The 15,459-nt window shown below is 40.8% G+C and overlaps 1 protein-coding gene across 1 annotated transcript; it reads left to right on the forward strand.

Annotated features, from left to right (window-relative positions):
- Positions 1–954: 954 nt before the first annotated feature.
- On the forward strand, positions 955–13,074 carry LOC144781725 (transmembrane protein 272-like). The gene is made up of 6 exons (XM_078660700.1): positions 955–1,025; positions 2,940–3,069; positions 3,511–3,556; positions 6,418–6,480; positions 9,029–9,208; positions 11,335–13,074. The coding sequence occupies exons 2-6, from the start codon at positions 3,037–3,039 to the stop codon at positions 11,553–11,555; spliced, it is 543 nt and encodes a 180-aa protein (XP_078516826.1). The 5' UTR covers positions 955–1,025; positions 2,940–3,036; the 3' UTR covers positions 11,556–13,074.
- Positions 13,075–15,459: the final 2,385 nt, after the last annotated feature.

Consider the following 15,459-nt stretch of genomic DNA (forward strand, 5'->3'; position numbering starts at 1 on the left):
ACACCGATCACACATACATTGCCAACATCCTGGTGTGACTGTGAGGTGCCCTTAAAGACCCTCCACACACATGGGGGCAGTCACATCTGATGGCTGGCCACAGGGGCACTGAGTCTGTGAGTACTTTTTAGACTGTGCACACAGTACATATGCATAGGCACCCACAGCTTTAGTCTGTGAGGGAGCTTGAGGGCCTCCAGAGGGCGAGGATCAGTCAAGGCCAGCACCCTCCCTCATGGGAACCCTAAGTTGCTCCTAAAACAGTAGGACTTGGGGAAACATGGCGCTCTACTGTATGATCTCCCATATCCCCACTTTCAAAGGAGGCGATGCATTGGGAGGGACACTCTTCTCTCTATGGTGTTATTGACGACCACCATAACAGAGTAGGCACTCCATTACAGTGGGCAGAATTAGTGGTGATACCACCTCTTGTCTAAACCAAGGACATTGTAGGTTGTAAATGGGAATTACAGTCTCCAGTGCGCTGTGGTGTAACAAATGGCATTACATGGGCACCTCAGAAGGAAGAAAACATGCCCCCAAGATCGACAAGTATACAGAACCCCTGATCACCCTGCTTCTTTTCTAAAAGCCTTCATTTCACAGCTGGTACTATGTCACTCTCAAAGTGTCGACCAGAAAGTACAGATTTCGAATTTAGCCCTTGCTTGAGACGTACGAATGTGCTGCGCGTTTTTTATGTGTCGGTGAGTGATGTATTTATGAATCCATTGTTTCCAGGATTTTTTTGTACCTAATCAATTTGCGGAATTTGCCCTGGTCGTGCTGATAGTATAAACGTGACCTTCCTCTTTAACATTCCTACTTCAGCAGCCCACATGTTTCATTGTTTTCCTGCAGGTGATGACTATTCATGAGCTTTCGTGTGGGGTGTGTGCTGTTAATTACATATTGGGCAACGCGGCAGCGGTGCTATAAAACCTCTTTCGAGGCACACACATTTACCAGCACTGAAAGAGCCCGGCACCTTCTCTGCCAACAATCCTCAAACTCACAGGAAGGTAAGTGCTTGAATGTACCCTCTTTGTTTCCGGAGGGTGGGGTTGCTGCAATGTTGGGATTTGAAGCTGCTGTAAGATAGTGACTTTTTTTTGTTTTCAACAAACTACATTTGGAATGTGTACAATTGTTCTGTTGAAAACCTGATGAGACGATAATTGCATGCTTAATTTCTATTTCCAAAGAGTAGAATTTTCCTGAGAGTGTGAGTAAAACGCCGTTTTTTCTTATTGACCCGTAATATAGATGGAAGCAAGTGCTATTTAAATGTATTTTGAGGATATTCATGTGAATTTTTATTCCAAGATTTTTTAAACCCGGTGAAGGCAGTTCCTATCAATCTCTCGGGTAGGATTAGTTCAGAGTAAGAAGTAGTGTGTCTAGAAAAGTGACCAGTGAACTATATACTCAGTGTCCGTAACGACATGCAGTGGAATCTGAGAAAATCGGCAGGTTCTCAGGGTAACCCAGTGTCTCAACCCTACAGCAGAAGTATGTAGACAATTCTTTCCCACGGTTTAAGGTGGTTTGTATTCTAACTGAGTCAGTCATTTCATTTCATTTTGTTACTTTATTTCGGTCATAGACCATAAAAGTAACAATTCATTTGTGCAAGTACAAATACATCACACCATAAAAGGATGAAAACAATTCAGGATGTGTTACATTCTCAGTAACAGCATTAGATTGATAAAAACAATAAACCCAAACAGTACAATGTTATACTTTGATATCTACATAGTAAAAACAATTCGTTTAAGGTGGATGAATTACATACTCAAAAATAGCATCAGTTAAGTAAAAACAATAAAACCGTACCATACATGAAAGTACATTTGTGCCTGACCAGTCAGAGGCCTAGGTACTGCCTACCAAGGGTCCGCCAGGTTGTTTGAAGTAGGGACAGAGAGGATTCTGCTCTGGTTGGGCCAAATACTCTCGAGATACTACAGAGAAACTTTGACAGAGGAGGTACCTACTCTACAGATCCTCCAGGCTATCTTATACTGGCGGCGGGCTCCTAGATAGCGACGTATGGGAGCTATCAGCTTTTCCATTGTTTGCAGTAAGAAAGAACACAATAAGGATGAGAGACATAAACATGGGTAGATGGAAAGAAAGAGGAAAGAGCTGGTGATCAGAGGAAGGTTGCAGGAATGGAAGTAAATGTCGAAAGCTATAATGAAGAAAAGGTGAAAAGTAGGATGGAAGGGTGAAAGACTGAATGGATCGAAGCATGAAAGATTGAGTAGATGGAAGGGCACAAGGATAGATGGAAGAATGAAATGATCAACAGACAAAAGGATGAATGGCAGGAAGGATGAAGACTGGGCAGATGGGAAAGATTGTAAGGATCGATAGGAAAGGGAGGAAGGATGGATGAATGATTGGATTAATATATACCTAGGGAAAGCATGAATTTATGAATTGATGGAAGGAGGATGAGAAGCTAAACAACATTCACTGAAGGAAATGTTTGCTCACTTGGCATGCTGGGTGTGATCAGAGTCATGGTTAAACTGGAGATAGTTTTATTTTCTACCTCCGCCCTGGAACCTACCTCCACAATATGTTGGTAGTTGATATTTTTTGCTACAACATTCTTGCAGCATGATATTTCTTTGGTCGATATTCTGACATACAAGTGAAAGGAACAGTGAGCAAGAAAGGTAAAGCAAGCTAATGAGTGAAAGAAAGAAGCAGAATGCAGCATAAAACAGGGAAAGAATCAATCAATCAATCATGGCATTTATAAAGCACACTACTCACCCATGAGGGTCTCAAGGAAAGAAGCACTGACAACAAAGGAAAAGAGTTCAAGGCAGTCAGGAGTGAGATGTCAAGGGAAACAAAATATGTTAAACAAAGTTTTGCATTTGAGATTATCTAACTAATTAATCCTAACTTTTCTGTAGGTCGGCCAACAAGAAAAACAGTCAATCATTAGCTCATAAGGACATCCTTGGTGTGCTGTGGAACTGAATCCGAAGAAAGCCAACAAACAACAGAGTCATGGCCCAAGACAGAGTGCATCAGGACTGCCAGGTAAAGAGACAGATGTATAAAACGTAGAAACATCAAAAAGTATCAATATGGAATCAATAAGGGCTTCTGTTATACTTGAAAGTAAAGATTGGAAGTGTGGTTCTCTTTCACATCCACAACATTCATTCTTGTCTGTGCAAAGGCAGATGTGATGCTCACAAATGCCAATATGAAACACAAAGAGGATGTGTGGTACAGCATGAGCACACACATATCTCAGATGCAAATTCATCTTGTTCTTTACTGTTATTTTTAACTAGCGTTTGTATAGCGCACCCTTATTGAGGCTTCGTAGCGCATTTCAGTAGTGCCTCTTTATGATTAAAGGCAGCATCAAGGCACGCCTATCACAGCTCCTTGCTAGTACAAAGCAGACCCAAATCTGCTAAATGCCAAGCTTGATCTCAGTTCTAATGCAATCACTGTCTTATGTTTGCACAGGATACATCAGTCAAGAGTTGCTGTTGCTGTGCCACTCAGTGTTTCAGTGAGTATTTGGTTATTTTACTGCAGTTAAATGAACTAAGTTTATCATTTTATTTTGGGAGTTTCTTGGTGTTGGGGTGTCCTTGTTGATTGATGGTTAAGTTCCTCTGGAAATGGAAATCTACTATTTGGAAATAATATGTTTCCTGTCACTGCTTTTCTCACAAATGCACATGAATTAGGTCCACCTTTACGCTTAGGCACTGCTGAGCATCTCCATGACTGGATCACTGATGGAATCTCCACTCTCATCTCCATTCATGCCTTGACATACCATGCGGCACAAACATCTTCACAGATGAACGGCCATTGCAGACTCCAGGTCCCTGTGGTTTTGGGGACCTGGACCGTATTACCCAGAGTGCCTCAGGGGTGCAAAGGGCATGTGTGCCAGCTTGGTGCACCCAGGGACACTTTGGTTTTACAGAAGGGGCATCAGACGCTTCTGCGGCCCATTATGTATTACAGACAGCTCTGGCACACATGGAACACCAGCACTATCATTAGAGGGTGTTTCCTCATGTGCACGGAGGCGTGAATCCATGCAAATGAGGGAATCACTTTGCCTCTGCCCCTGCGCCCTATTTTGGACGTAGACAAGAGGCAAACATGACCATAGGAGGCGCCTGCTACAGGCAGCCTTCTAGAGGGGAGAAAGGGGGTCCCATGGACCTCACAGACATCCCCTTGTAGGCTGGTGCAGTCACTCACTGCACCCACCTGCAAGGGGATCTCTCACCCCTCTTGAAAGTGCAAGGGGGTGCCACCTGCACAGTGAAACACAGAGCGGCTTTGAAGCAGCTGTGCTTTATTTCTCTTGAATGCGCTGTACCCAGGGCAGCACTAGTTCGCGGCTGCCCTGGGGGCAGAGCATTCATGGAAATATTGTGCGGTATCCCTGTTTGCGCACAGCGCACCTATTTAAAGGTGCGCCGTTGCACAAAGAGGGAAAGCCAACATATTTGTTATACGGGCCCAGATGTACTATGGGCTGAATTGCAAGTAGGTTGGTGTTTGTACACACTGAACGCTTTCTTACCATACCTTACTTTTCAACTGTAATAGATATATTACTCTTGAGCACAAAATGAACATTCAGTAGGATTTGCAGAATCCTGTTCTATTAACATCAATGAGGCAGGTTTCAGCCTGCGAATGGTGCAGAATGGTAGGGATGGAGGAGTGCAAGAGGTAGAGGACCTCAACCCTGTCTTTACATTCTTAAAATTATTTTATCAATCCGCTTCCTGCGCTAAAAAGGAACAGGAGCTGCAATCAAAAAATAGAATAGGCATTTGGCAAATACCTTGCTGGGTGCATACAGCAGTGCCTTGGAACTCTGGCTGCTTCCCATTCCCAAAACCCCACATTTGCAAAGTGGAAGCTGACCCTCAGACACTACTTCTTCTAGAAGAATGGATACCACTGCTTTGGGTATTAATATTCAATCAATGATTTACAGAAGTTATTTGTTGAGGCTGGGGCCTGGAAAGAAGGTTGTTTTCATCTAGTTAGTAGTTGAACGTAATGCATAATTGGGGTGGAAGCCACAGAGGAGCACTGAAGATAGGGATTATGTGGTCACACTGAGTCAGGTGGTTGTATGGAGAATTGCCTTCTTAGGGGAATGGTGGAGTCCACTATGGGCCAGATGTACAAATATTGGGAATAGTGATTTCCTAAATGCGATTTCCTGCAACTTGCAATCAGGAAATCACTATTCTGAAGGTATGAAACTTGTTGAGTTTCAATTAGTGATTCCTAATTGTTGGTAAAGTGACCTACCTCATAAATTTTAATGAGGTAGGTCACAGTTTGCGACCCATTAGGAATGAAAGCCATCAGAGGGAAGGTGGCTTGCTACCGCCTGCAGACCACCTTGTCTGTGATTGCGTTTGCGTTAAAGCAACAATTTTTAATTTGAAAATTGAAATTCAGCCGTTTAACTTTATGAAAAATGGGATAGTTCAAAAGGAAAAAATGAAACGCTTAAAAATCATTTTTTAAGAGTAGGCAGTCATCTATGGGACCACTGCCCGCTCTTAAAAAATATTTGTGTTACGTTCTCAAAGGGAAAGTGGTTCCATAGTATCCGTTTCAATTATGAAGGGGTTACCACCAACGTTGAATTAGTGGTGCAATATTTATGTTTTGTGAACAAAATTTTGTCCCAAAACATTAATACATACCACTGTGAATCACTATTTGGAAGGGATGCCCTAAACACTCCCCTTCCACAAATCGAATCGCAAACCAATCTTTCGATTTGGTAACAACATAGAAGAGAGATCTGGGGTTTCCTTCGATATATTCTTGGAACAAAAGGCACATATTGAGTCGGATGCCTAGACTTGCCTTCAGAGAATACACAGGTAATGAAACCTAGAGTGAAACGCGTGCTGGCAAAAACCTTTTTAATTAATTCTTAACTTACAAACTAGAGTAACAGTATGGTATGAACTTATTTTGCAATTGAAAATTATAATTCACTGCATGAAATAAATTAAGAAAGAGCAATAAATGTGCAAAAAATATGTTTGAAATGAACTAAAAACAAAAAATCACTTGCTGCGTGACTTGAAACATGTTTCGCTGAAAATTACAAGAAGTAAAGGGCTGAGAATTATAAAACAGGAAGAGATGAGAATTATATAAATAAGTGGGTACCTAATGGCCTTTAAATCAGCTCTGTTTTTGATGTTAACATGTTGTCGGAGAGAAGGTGAGGTGGTTAGGGACTGAACATTTAATTTGAAAATTGTTTTTTGTTTATTTAACTTTTCTAAATAGCTTCTACCTTTCGTATCACAGATGAGTAACAGTAGGCATTTCAGAGATTGATATGTTTTCTTCTTTTTTCAGAATGGCTTCTTGGTCTAATGTCACTTGTTTGGATAGCACTGAGCATCGCTGAGATTGTCATTGGTAAGATCAAAGGATCTCATTGCCTCCTTGTACTCTTTCATCTCCCCAACACCCTGACATGTGTATCCCTTTTACTATTCTCTTTTCATCCCTTTTTCCAGTTCACCTCATGAGATTAGGATATACCACCCCTCAAAAGATTATTTTCTGCTGAATGGATACATACTTATAACCTGTTGGCTAGTAATGCCTTTTTTGGTGTACGACATGCGATTTAGTATCTGGATGTATGACGTTACAACACATACTTTTAGATCACAAGCCTTTACAACGCGGTTTTTACTTCGCTTACCTTTACAATGCATAGCGCTTTGGGGTGCTGGATAGTGAATAGTTTAATTCACTATTCCAACTCCAGTCCCGGTGGACACTAGGGAAGGTGTTGGACAGTAAATTAAACTTATTCCCTATCCTAAAGCGCCCCCCAGCGCAATGCGTTGTAATGGTTTGCGTTGTAAAAGTTGCGTCGTAAAGGCACTGCATGGTAAAAGTTGCGTTGTAAAGGATGTTTACCTTAGGATCTACCTCATTAACTAGGAAATGGTTGATCTTTGCCCATCTCTTTTAAGAAAGATTTTGTTAGAACTCGAGACAAACTGCTTTGACACTTTGGTTTGTGGTAGATCATTAAGTCCATACTACACCCCACCAAGGGGTTATCTCTGGTGACTGGCCCACCCCAACCTCTCCATCAACTAAGGCATTCTTAATTTCACCCTCTAAAGGAGATATCTCTGGAATGTTGGCCATTTGCTTTGTTTTGAAACTCAATAAATGCATGTAAAGTAGTCTCTGTTGGAAACAGGCTCAATCAACATCTCTGGATAGTTCTTTTTTAAAAAGACCTTTTTTGGCCAAATCCCCAATGCTACTCGCCCTTCAGCACTTTTTTTTCTTTTGGAAGAACAAAAATGCAAGCACCAAAATGCACTGAGACAAATGTATGAGTAGCCGGGAGGGACTTAAATGTTTCTCCATAGCCTAAAGAGAGCTGTCATAGTGAGTTAATTGAGTGTCTCTTAAAAATAGTTCTCACATCCCCGACTGTAATCCAAAGGCAAGAGGTTGAGGGAACCTCTGTCAATATTCAGGATGTGACTCACCTCACCTCTTGAAATTATTGCAGGTAACTCATCGGAAGGGAAATACGTTGGTTTCTGTATTTAGATTCAACCAACCGAAGCGTAGACTCTACAATTTTCATAGGATAGGATTTCATTGACATTCTTGCTATGACTCTGCTGATAAGCGTGAGCTCTTCGTGCCACATTTTTGTGAGAGCTCTGAGGTGTGACTGCAAGTGTTATATAATGCCTCACAACTTACAATTGAGTCAGTAGTGTGAGTCATGGATTATCATGTGATCCCAAAATGATCCGCTGAGTTATAAGAAAAGACGTTAAAAACAATTAAAATAATAGATTGAAAGAGTTAACTGAACATGAAACTGAGCGGTAGGAAGAGAGAGTGAGAATATGAGTAAGAGGAGAGAGTGATAGTGAGAGACAGGGAGAGAAAGAGAGGGTCCAATAAAAATGATTGATTGGAAGAGGGCTAGAATGAGAGCAAAAGAACAAAGCTAAGGTGGGGATGAGGATTGGAGAAAGGGAGGAGAAAAGAATGAGAAAAAGTAGGTGACAAGGCACAGGTTTTCTAAAAGGAAAACCAGAGTCAAGTCAGAAGGTGTTAGAAATCATGTTTTTAAGCCAAACTGCTTTAGCGCCCCATTTCAAGTTCATTGATAAATTCTGATCCCATGTAAACTAAGGGATGGGTATTCTGAGTTGTGTTTTAAACATACCCTCACCGTTTTCCCTAATGAAATAAATTAAGGAAAATGCCTTTAGAAATGCCAAATTATGTGGAATTTTGTGTGCATACAAAACAGTGCTGAATGGAATGCTTGAATTAATATAAGGCACTCTAAACACTCAGGCTGAATCCCAATCCTTCGTTATTTTGCACACTATGCCGACTCAGTTTAGACCCAGCTATATGCAATTCAACCATGGCTCTGCTCCAATAGGAACAGTCCAGTCCGAAATGCCAAAGCCAGGCCCCCCCTGAACCGAAACACAAGCAAACCAGAATTTGTTGTGCTACCATAATATTTTGCATTCTTACGTCTCCGTTTCAAGATGGAAACTAGGAAGAGTAGGCATTTACCATAACTGGGGTGGTAAATACCTCATCCTTGGATAATGGTATTACCAAGTGTGGTAAATTCCTTAACTGACCTAACTTGCAAGGAGGTCCATAGTCTTTCATCAACAAACCACACAACTGCAAATCCCAGCATGGTTTTGTCCAGGATTGTGCTTAGTGTCTTGGAGACCAGAGGCCATACTGTCTGCATTCTATACATTTTAATAAGACTAATTCCTCCTATCAGGTGAGTCTGGAGAATCTGACAATGTGTTATTTCCTGGTAGAAGATCAAACTAAATATCAGCCACCCTACTGAAGATTTCTTTGACAATTTTTCATTGCTCTGTAATGCAACACCTAATGTAGTTATTTCACTGATCTGTTGTTTTCATACTCACAGGTTCTGTTTATCTGCAACAATGCCCAGTGCAACGCTTCATCCCTATCTACCTCATCGTTAATGGCGTCACTGTCATCATCATGTCCCTCCTCTCTATTGTGGCTGGACTGAGGCCAAATAAGCTTGTCTATGGCATCCTTGCGCTGTTAAGCCTCTTTTGGTTTGCTTGGCTCATCACAGGTAATACTTTTAATTATGTCGTACAGTTCTAGGGAAAATCATAATCAAACAATTTGAAGCTATCGATCACAAGATAACTAATAAAATTAGCAGTCCATTTGCAAGATAATTTGTAAACACAAAGTGCCATCCATAAGATGGTGGATGAAGAAAGGGCTTAAAAATGAGAGCGCACAGCACAATAAGCCATTTACAAGATAGTGAATGAGCATGAAGTGGTGGGTATATTGATTATCATTATCAATATACTTACGGATAAAGTGACCTGATAGGCTCCTGTTTCTGAATGGCTAGTTGTGCAATTTATTAACATCACAACATAAAATACCCACCAGGATTAGAATTTGTGGGCAAGGTAAGAAAATTGATGCATTCTATATCTGAGTAAAAAAATTGAGATTCATTGTGACTTTTTATTTAAGAGCACTTAAAGTGATTTCTAAAATTGGGCTGGATGTAATTTTTTGAAGCATCGTTTAAAATATGACATATGTGTCCCAAGTAAAATTTCCGGGGGCAGGTTGTTCCATAAATTGATTCCAAATACCTGTATTTACCTGCTTCCAGATCTCTTATTATTTGCATTTTATTGACGTTATTTACATAGGGTTTATGTAGACTCAGAGGCTATCGCAATGCTTTACATGGGCAGATATTTTGTACTGACTGATGCAGCTTTAAAACAATGTCTGGTTAACTTACAAATTGGGTGTGGGCAGGTAAAATCCATAGAAGAAAAATCTTTGAGATCTGCATACATTGATAGGAGGTGCTGTGGATTGGCCAGGAGGGGACACTGGGTAGGGAGAGAAGTAAATGGAGAAGGTGAAGAGTTTCAGTTCTTTTGTGTAGAAAAGGGCAGTGGAGTTTGGCACCTGTCTGTTTCTCGAATCTTGACACCCTCATTCAGTTATTATTCAATGGTCTGTAAAGGCAGATAGGTACATATTTACTTAGGCCTTCACTGGAATGGAGGAACCCAGCATCAATCACAACTCAAACATAAGTTCAAAACATGTAGTTCCTCTGCAGGTCCTGGCGGTGAGCGAGTCAGAGTTTGCGCAAGGGGCGGAATTCTGAGTTGTATTGAGTTTACAGCACTCACTAATTACCAGGGGCAATATAGTCCACACCGTTCATAAAATTTTGGCAAGCCGGATTTAACAGTTGAAAAGTACATTATTTATCATGAGATGCAGATTGTGGCGTGTTAAGCAATGAGGCCAACGTGATCTACTGGGCTAGAGTGAGTTTGTTTTCTCAAAATAATTGGACTAGGTCTCTACCATACTGACTGAAGTTTCCAAGGCGCTTTTCCAGCACGGAGATGACAATTCTATTCTAAATCGTAAACTGGAGTTTACCATCAGTTGTAGGCTGAGCACCATGATAGAGGGAAAAACGATGTATCCTGCTCAAACAGTATTTCAAACAGAGCCTTACCGTACTCACCACTGATAAAAAGCCATTTTAACATTAAAATTAACCTTAAAGTTTCGAACTTTTATCTGTGGGGTCATAGATTGCCCCAGTGAGTGAAAACACCTGAAGAAGGGACTTCGGAGAGATTTTCTGTAATCAGTGACACATCTCACTTAGTACTGCTAAGGTGCAACCAGTTTTACTGTAGCCACCCCATGACTGCTTCCTGGGACTTCCTGATTGCGAATAATTTCTTCGCCAAAAAGGTGACGCTATCTAAATGCATCTTGATGCTTTCTGTTATTTCCATGGTAAATATTTAAAGTGAAATGTTACACTTATATTTTGTGATATTTAATGTTATAGTCCTCTAATCCCCCCCTCATGCGTTAGAGGTCTTTGGTCAAATTGTTTCATGTAAATCGAATATACAGTCATTAAGCTTATATTATAGAACGTTTTAACTGAAAGATTCATAGTTTTATCATTGGTATCAATGTACCTTCTGGAGATTATATCTTATGCCAGGAAAAGAGAGTTATACACATATGTAGAGTTTTAAGTGACACATGGTGGCTGTTGCACTCATGGGTTTTGTGGAAATGTGGGTTAATCAAAAATGTAGGATTATTTTAAAGATCGGTGGGCAAGGATCTGAGATCAGTGTTGGGGATCTGATACATTTCCGTTTTTTCACCCAACAGGGAGCGTCTGGACTTTCCCGCTGTACCCCAACTACACAAACTGCAACAGAACCGTCTACTTATTTACGTTCTCCATCTTGATCATCCAGTGGATCGTCTTGGCGCTGTCCCTCCCCGCGATCATTGTCAAACTTTTCTCCTCTTGCCGAGCTTGTTCTTCTTGTTCCTCTTGCTGTCTTTGTTCTCTGTGCTCCTCTTGCGTTTCCTGTGTTACAAAATGATGAACTTAAGGCCCCAAAATCCTTACATTTTGTTAGAAAACTTGCACTTCCATGGACTATTTGCACAACGTTGACTCAAGAAAGAAATTGGTTATTTTGTAAATTCACAATTGCTTATAGATGATTTTGCAAGACAATTACGGACCACCCTTCCTTCTGACTGACCCATCATCTAGACACCAGGATGATGGCCCAACCCTATTATTATTAGGCATATTGTGTAACACTAAGCACCACATGATAACCAAAGGTGTAGTGAATCCTGATTTTGCACAAAAGCAGGACACATGTAGGGGTCAAAGGTAAAACGTGGATCTGAGAGAGTGTCAAGCGTTTATAGCTCCAACAGAAAACATGGCATGAACTCCGCCGCGGCTCGTGTAGGTAAGATCGCTGGGGCCGGGTGGGGGAGGAGGTGTATTTTGACAGATGAAGACAAGGGAAAAATAATTGTTTATTTTATTTTCCCTCGTGGTCACCTGTTTAATCCCTCCCAACCCGGACCCACCACCCCACCACACATACCCGCACGGGCTGCGGCTGCACGAACTGTTTTTCCACTGAAGTAATTAACTGTTTTTTGAACATCCTAGAGACTCAGAACTAAAAGACTTACTGGGTTTGCTGTTGTTCCATTTAGAGGGCATGTATTCCAGCAATTCGGATTGCATTCTTCCTATTGAAGGAGGATTAATACTGATTTATATAAGGTTGCTGCCTGTCACAAAAAAAAAACAAATAACAGGTGTTGCGATTCAAGTTATTTTACTGACTACAAAATCAGTAAACTCTTCACCAAGATTTGCACAGGAAATCATTTCTTCTAGAGTAGTTTTGTTAATTGCCGGGACGGCACACAACAATGAGCATAAGTTGGTGCACCAGAGAACTACCATGGTAAATAATAAATGATTACCACCTACGGCTTACAACAAAGGTTTTTTTTTCAGATCAGTATGATGATCCTAGACAGCCTACATTTTTGGAAATAGAAAAAATGGTGCCACACTGTTGAAATAGTGTAAGATGGAAGCGTTTGTTGGATAAAAGAAGAAGGCTTAGGTTTACTAAGGCTTTATGCCTGTGCATGCATCCACAAAATGGCGCATTTTATTTACTATTCAGAGCAAAAGGTGTGTTCCAATGGGAAGGTGAACGTTACAGATCACACAAACTGTGGCTTGAAGGTGGCATTACTAGGGTGGATCAATGCAAGCATGCACAGGTTCTGACGCCAAGCCGGCTCCTTGAAGCTCAAGACCAGGCTTTGTCTAGCAGAAGAAGGCTCAAGCAAGGTAACATTTGGGTTTTTTTCTTCAGAAAAATCATTCCATTCCATATGGAATGCAGTGCACAACACATATCCCATGCAATGGAGCCTTCTGAGTTTGTTACACGTAGGAATTAGATCTGGAATGGTATGTCTCCAGTATAAACCCTATGCTAGACAGTGAACACTCACAGATGTACCATGATGTGACGCTGTGCGTCACGCAAGGCAGCCAGCCCCTTTGAGATTTATCAGATGGAGCTACACCAGTTTATTTCAAATAAGAAAGGTATAAGATTAGACCTAATTAGAAATGAATGTGTCCCTGTGTACTGTAACTGGTTCTCATGTAAAGCGCTCTGATACCTGATTCCTTCGGGTCAAGTTCACCCTATATAAAACTCAAAAAAAAATAAAAAAAATTTAAAAAGTGATAAAGTACCTCTAAGGCGAATTGCTGAATGCTTTAAGTTATACATTTCTCTATAAAAAAAATAGTATTTATTTTATATGAGTGATTATTTCTTGCTTCTCCTTTTAGTATATTATCATAATGTGACAAGGCAAAATTAAAACATTTGGGGGTCATGGAATCACAGGTGTCTAACGTCTTTGCGACAGGGTAATGATTGACATACAACTTTAGAGGTAAGAAAATGCATAACAAATAGATGTTTCCAGTACCCCACTACCTCTTACTAATAAAGAAAATGTGACAGTTAACACATTCAAAATCATATATGAAGGTATGATTATTATTTGTTGTCGTTGTTATTGTGCTTCAATAAATTAATTTGTTTGGAAAACTGGCATCCTTTAAATAATTCATACGTAGATCTGAATGGGATGAACAAATACAATTAAAAGATTGCGTTTTACAGTCACTGTCGCATTTTTGTTCTTAAATGTTCTTTTGTGTTCTTGGACTTTTTACTTCCTGAGCAGAACGCTTGCTAATGTATCATATATGCCAATGTATTTTTTCAAGTCGGTCATTTCTACAAACCATTAATGCATAGTGTTTTAGGTAAACCGACCATATAAATGACTATTCTCCCCTTTATAATATCACAATTTCATACATAACCCCACTGGCCTTCAAGTGGTGGAATTACCCAAAATGTGACCAGCTTCTTAAGAACCATTGTTAATCATATGTAAATAAGGTAGAGGCAATATTTATTACATTTACATTTGGAGTTGGAAGTATAATGATCTTGCAGAGTTGCATCATGCTCGACTTGTAGGCTTGGTGCTGGTCTGGATAATTGTTACAGTTTGTCCATTGGTCTCAAGTGAGCCTGAGTGTAGCTGGTTTTGCCTTTGAACCTTCTTTAGTGATTCGACCAGTGCAACAAGAATGAGAGACATGGTTGCAAAGGCAAGGAAATATACTATGTTTGTGAGTGCACTTGTTTGAATGAGCATAGTTGATGCAGTGATGTTCTTTACAGCTTAAACAGAGAGCAGGGAAAACCCCAGGAGCTGTTGCAGGAGACCGGATGTGATGTCGGCTGCATTAGGGGATTCCACCACTCACACCCGCCAGTACAAAAGGAAAACAAATGTTGCCACAGTCCTGCAGACAACAACAACAGAGTTTTGTCAGGACACCTGTGTCCTTTGAATGTAATAATACTGCAGGACACAATCCATATCTGGTACTGTTGGATGTACCAGACCTTATATGATCACAAATCAATACGCAGAATGACGTCGACAACTGTATGGTGTCAGAGATTAGTCGGACCACTTGTATGCTTATGTGAGGTCTGCACAAGTTTACTCAGCAAAATAGGAAAAGTGGAACATTACTGTACAAAGAGGCAGCGTCTGCCCTTTATTAGCAGTGAACATCTAGTGCTAAACCCCCAACTCCCAATGTTCAGGACATTTTACAGGATTTCCACATACAATCAGGAGCATAGCTTAGTCAGTGAGATTCTGAGGGGTATGAATCGTCAAGTCTCCCCGACCTGATTGAGGGACTCCAATATCAGGAGGGGGAGCCCTAGGAGCCAGACTCCCAGGAACTTCTTCCTCCCGAATAATTTGGAGAGGATTTGGTCTGGTGTAACCTGGTCTGAGCCACCGTATAATGGCAAATCGGATTGTATTTCTTCTGCCGTGTACGAGGAGTGCAAGGACTCGACCCCTGGGCCCAGGAAAAGGACCGGCGACGTTGATGATGATAAGCATGTTAAGCATGAACTAACAAAAAGACCGATTCCCTGGAAAATGCTTCTGATTTTGCCCAAGAATTGTCAATGTGAAATCTCCCTTCCCTAATGCAAACAACCTTTCAGGGAATGTTAAAGGCACTGGTTTTGAACAGTACTCGAAATGTTAAGCTTATCCAACTACTCGAAAGTATTAGTAAATCACCAAAGGATGGTTTTAGGGAGGCGATTTTAGAAGGAGATTTAAATGGTGTTATCACTGATCCTAGTCCTCCTTCTCTCCTATTGAGCCGGTCCCTTTATCTACTCGCACCTTAAATGATGAGATATATGTTTCTAGATGTCCCTTCCTTATTTAAAAAAAGAGTAGTGTATTTGGGAAACAAAGGGTCTTATCTAAGTGTCGCCTCACTATGTTGTTGAGGCCTGGGGTGAGAAGGAGCGCTCAGGAAGG

This window comes from Lissotriton helveticus, chromosome 9 (genome assembly GCF_964261635.1).
Source record: "Lissotriton helveticus chromosome 9, aLisHel1.1, whole genome shotgun sequence".
Taxonomy (NCBI): Eukaryota; Metazoa; Chordata; class Amphibia; order Caudata; family Salamandridae; genus Lissotriton; species Lissotriton helveticus.

Coding starts and splice junctions, on each gene's coding strand:
- LOC144781725 (XM_078660700.1), top strand. CDS start 3,037: ATGGCCCAAGACAGAGTGCATCAGGACTGCCAG. Junction 3,557..6,417: donor CTGTGCCACTCAGTGTTTCA/GTGAGTATTTGG, acceptor TTCTTTTTTCAG/AATGGCTTCTTGGTCTAATG. Junction 6,481..9,028: donor CATCGCTGAGATTGTCATTG/GTAAGATCAAAG, acceptor TCATACTCACAG/GTTCTGTTTATCTGCAACAA.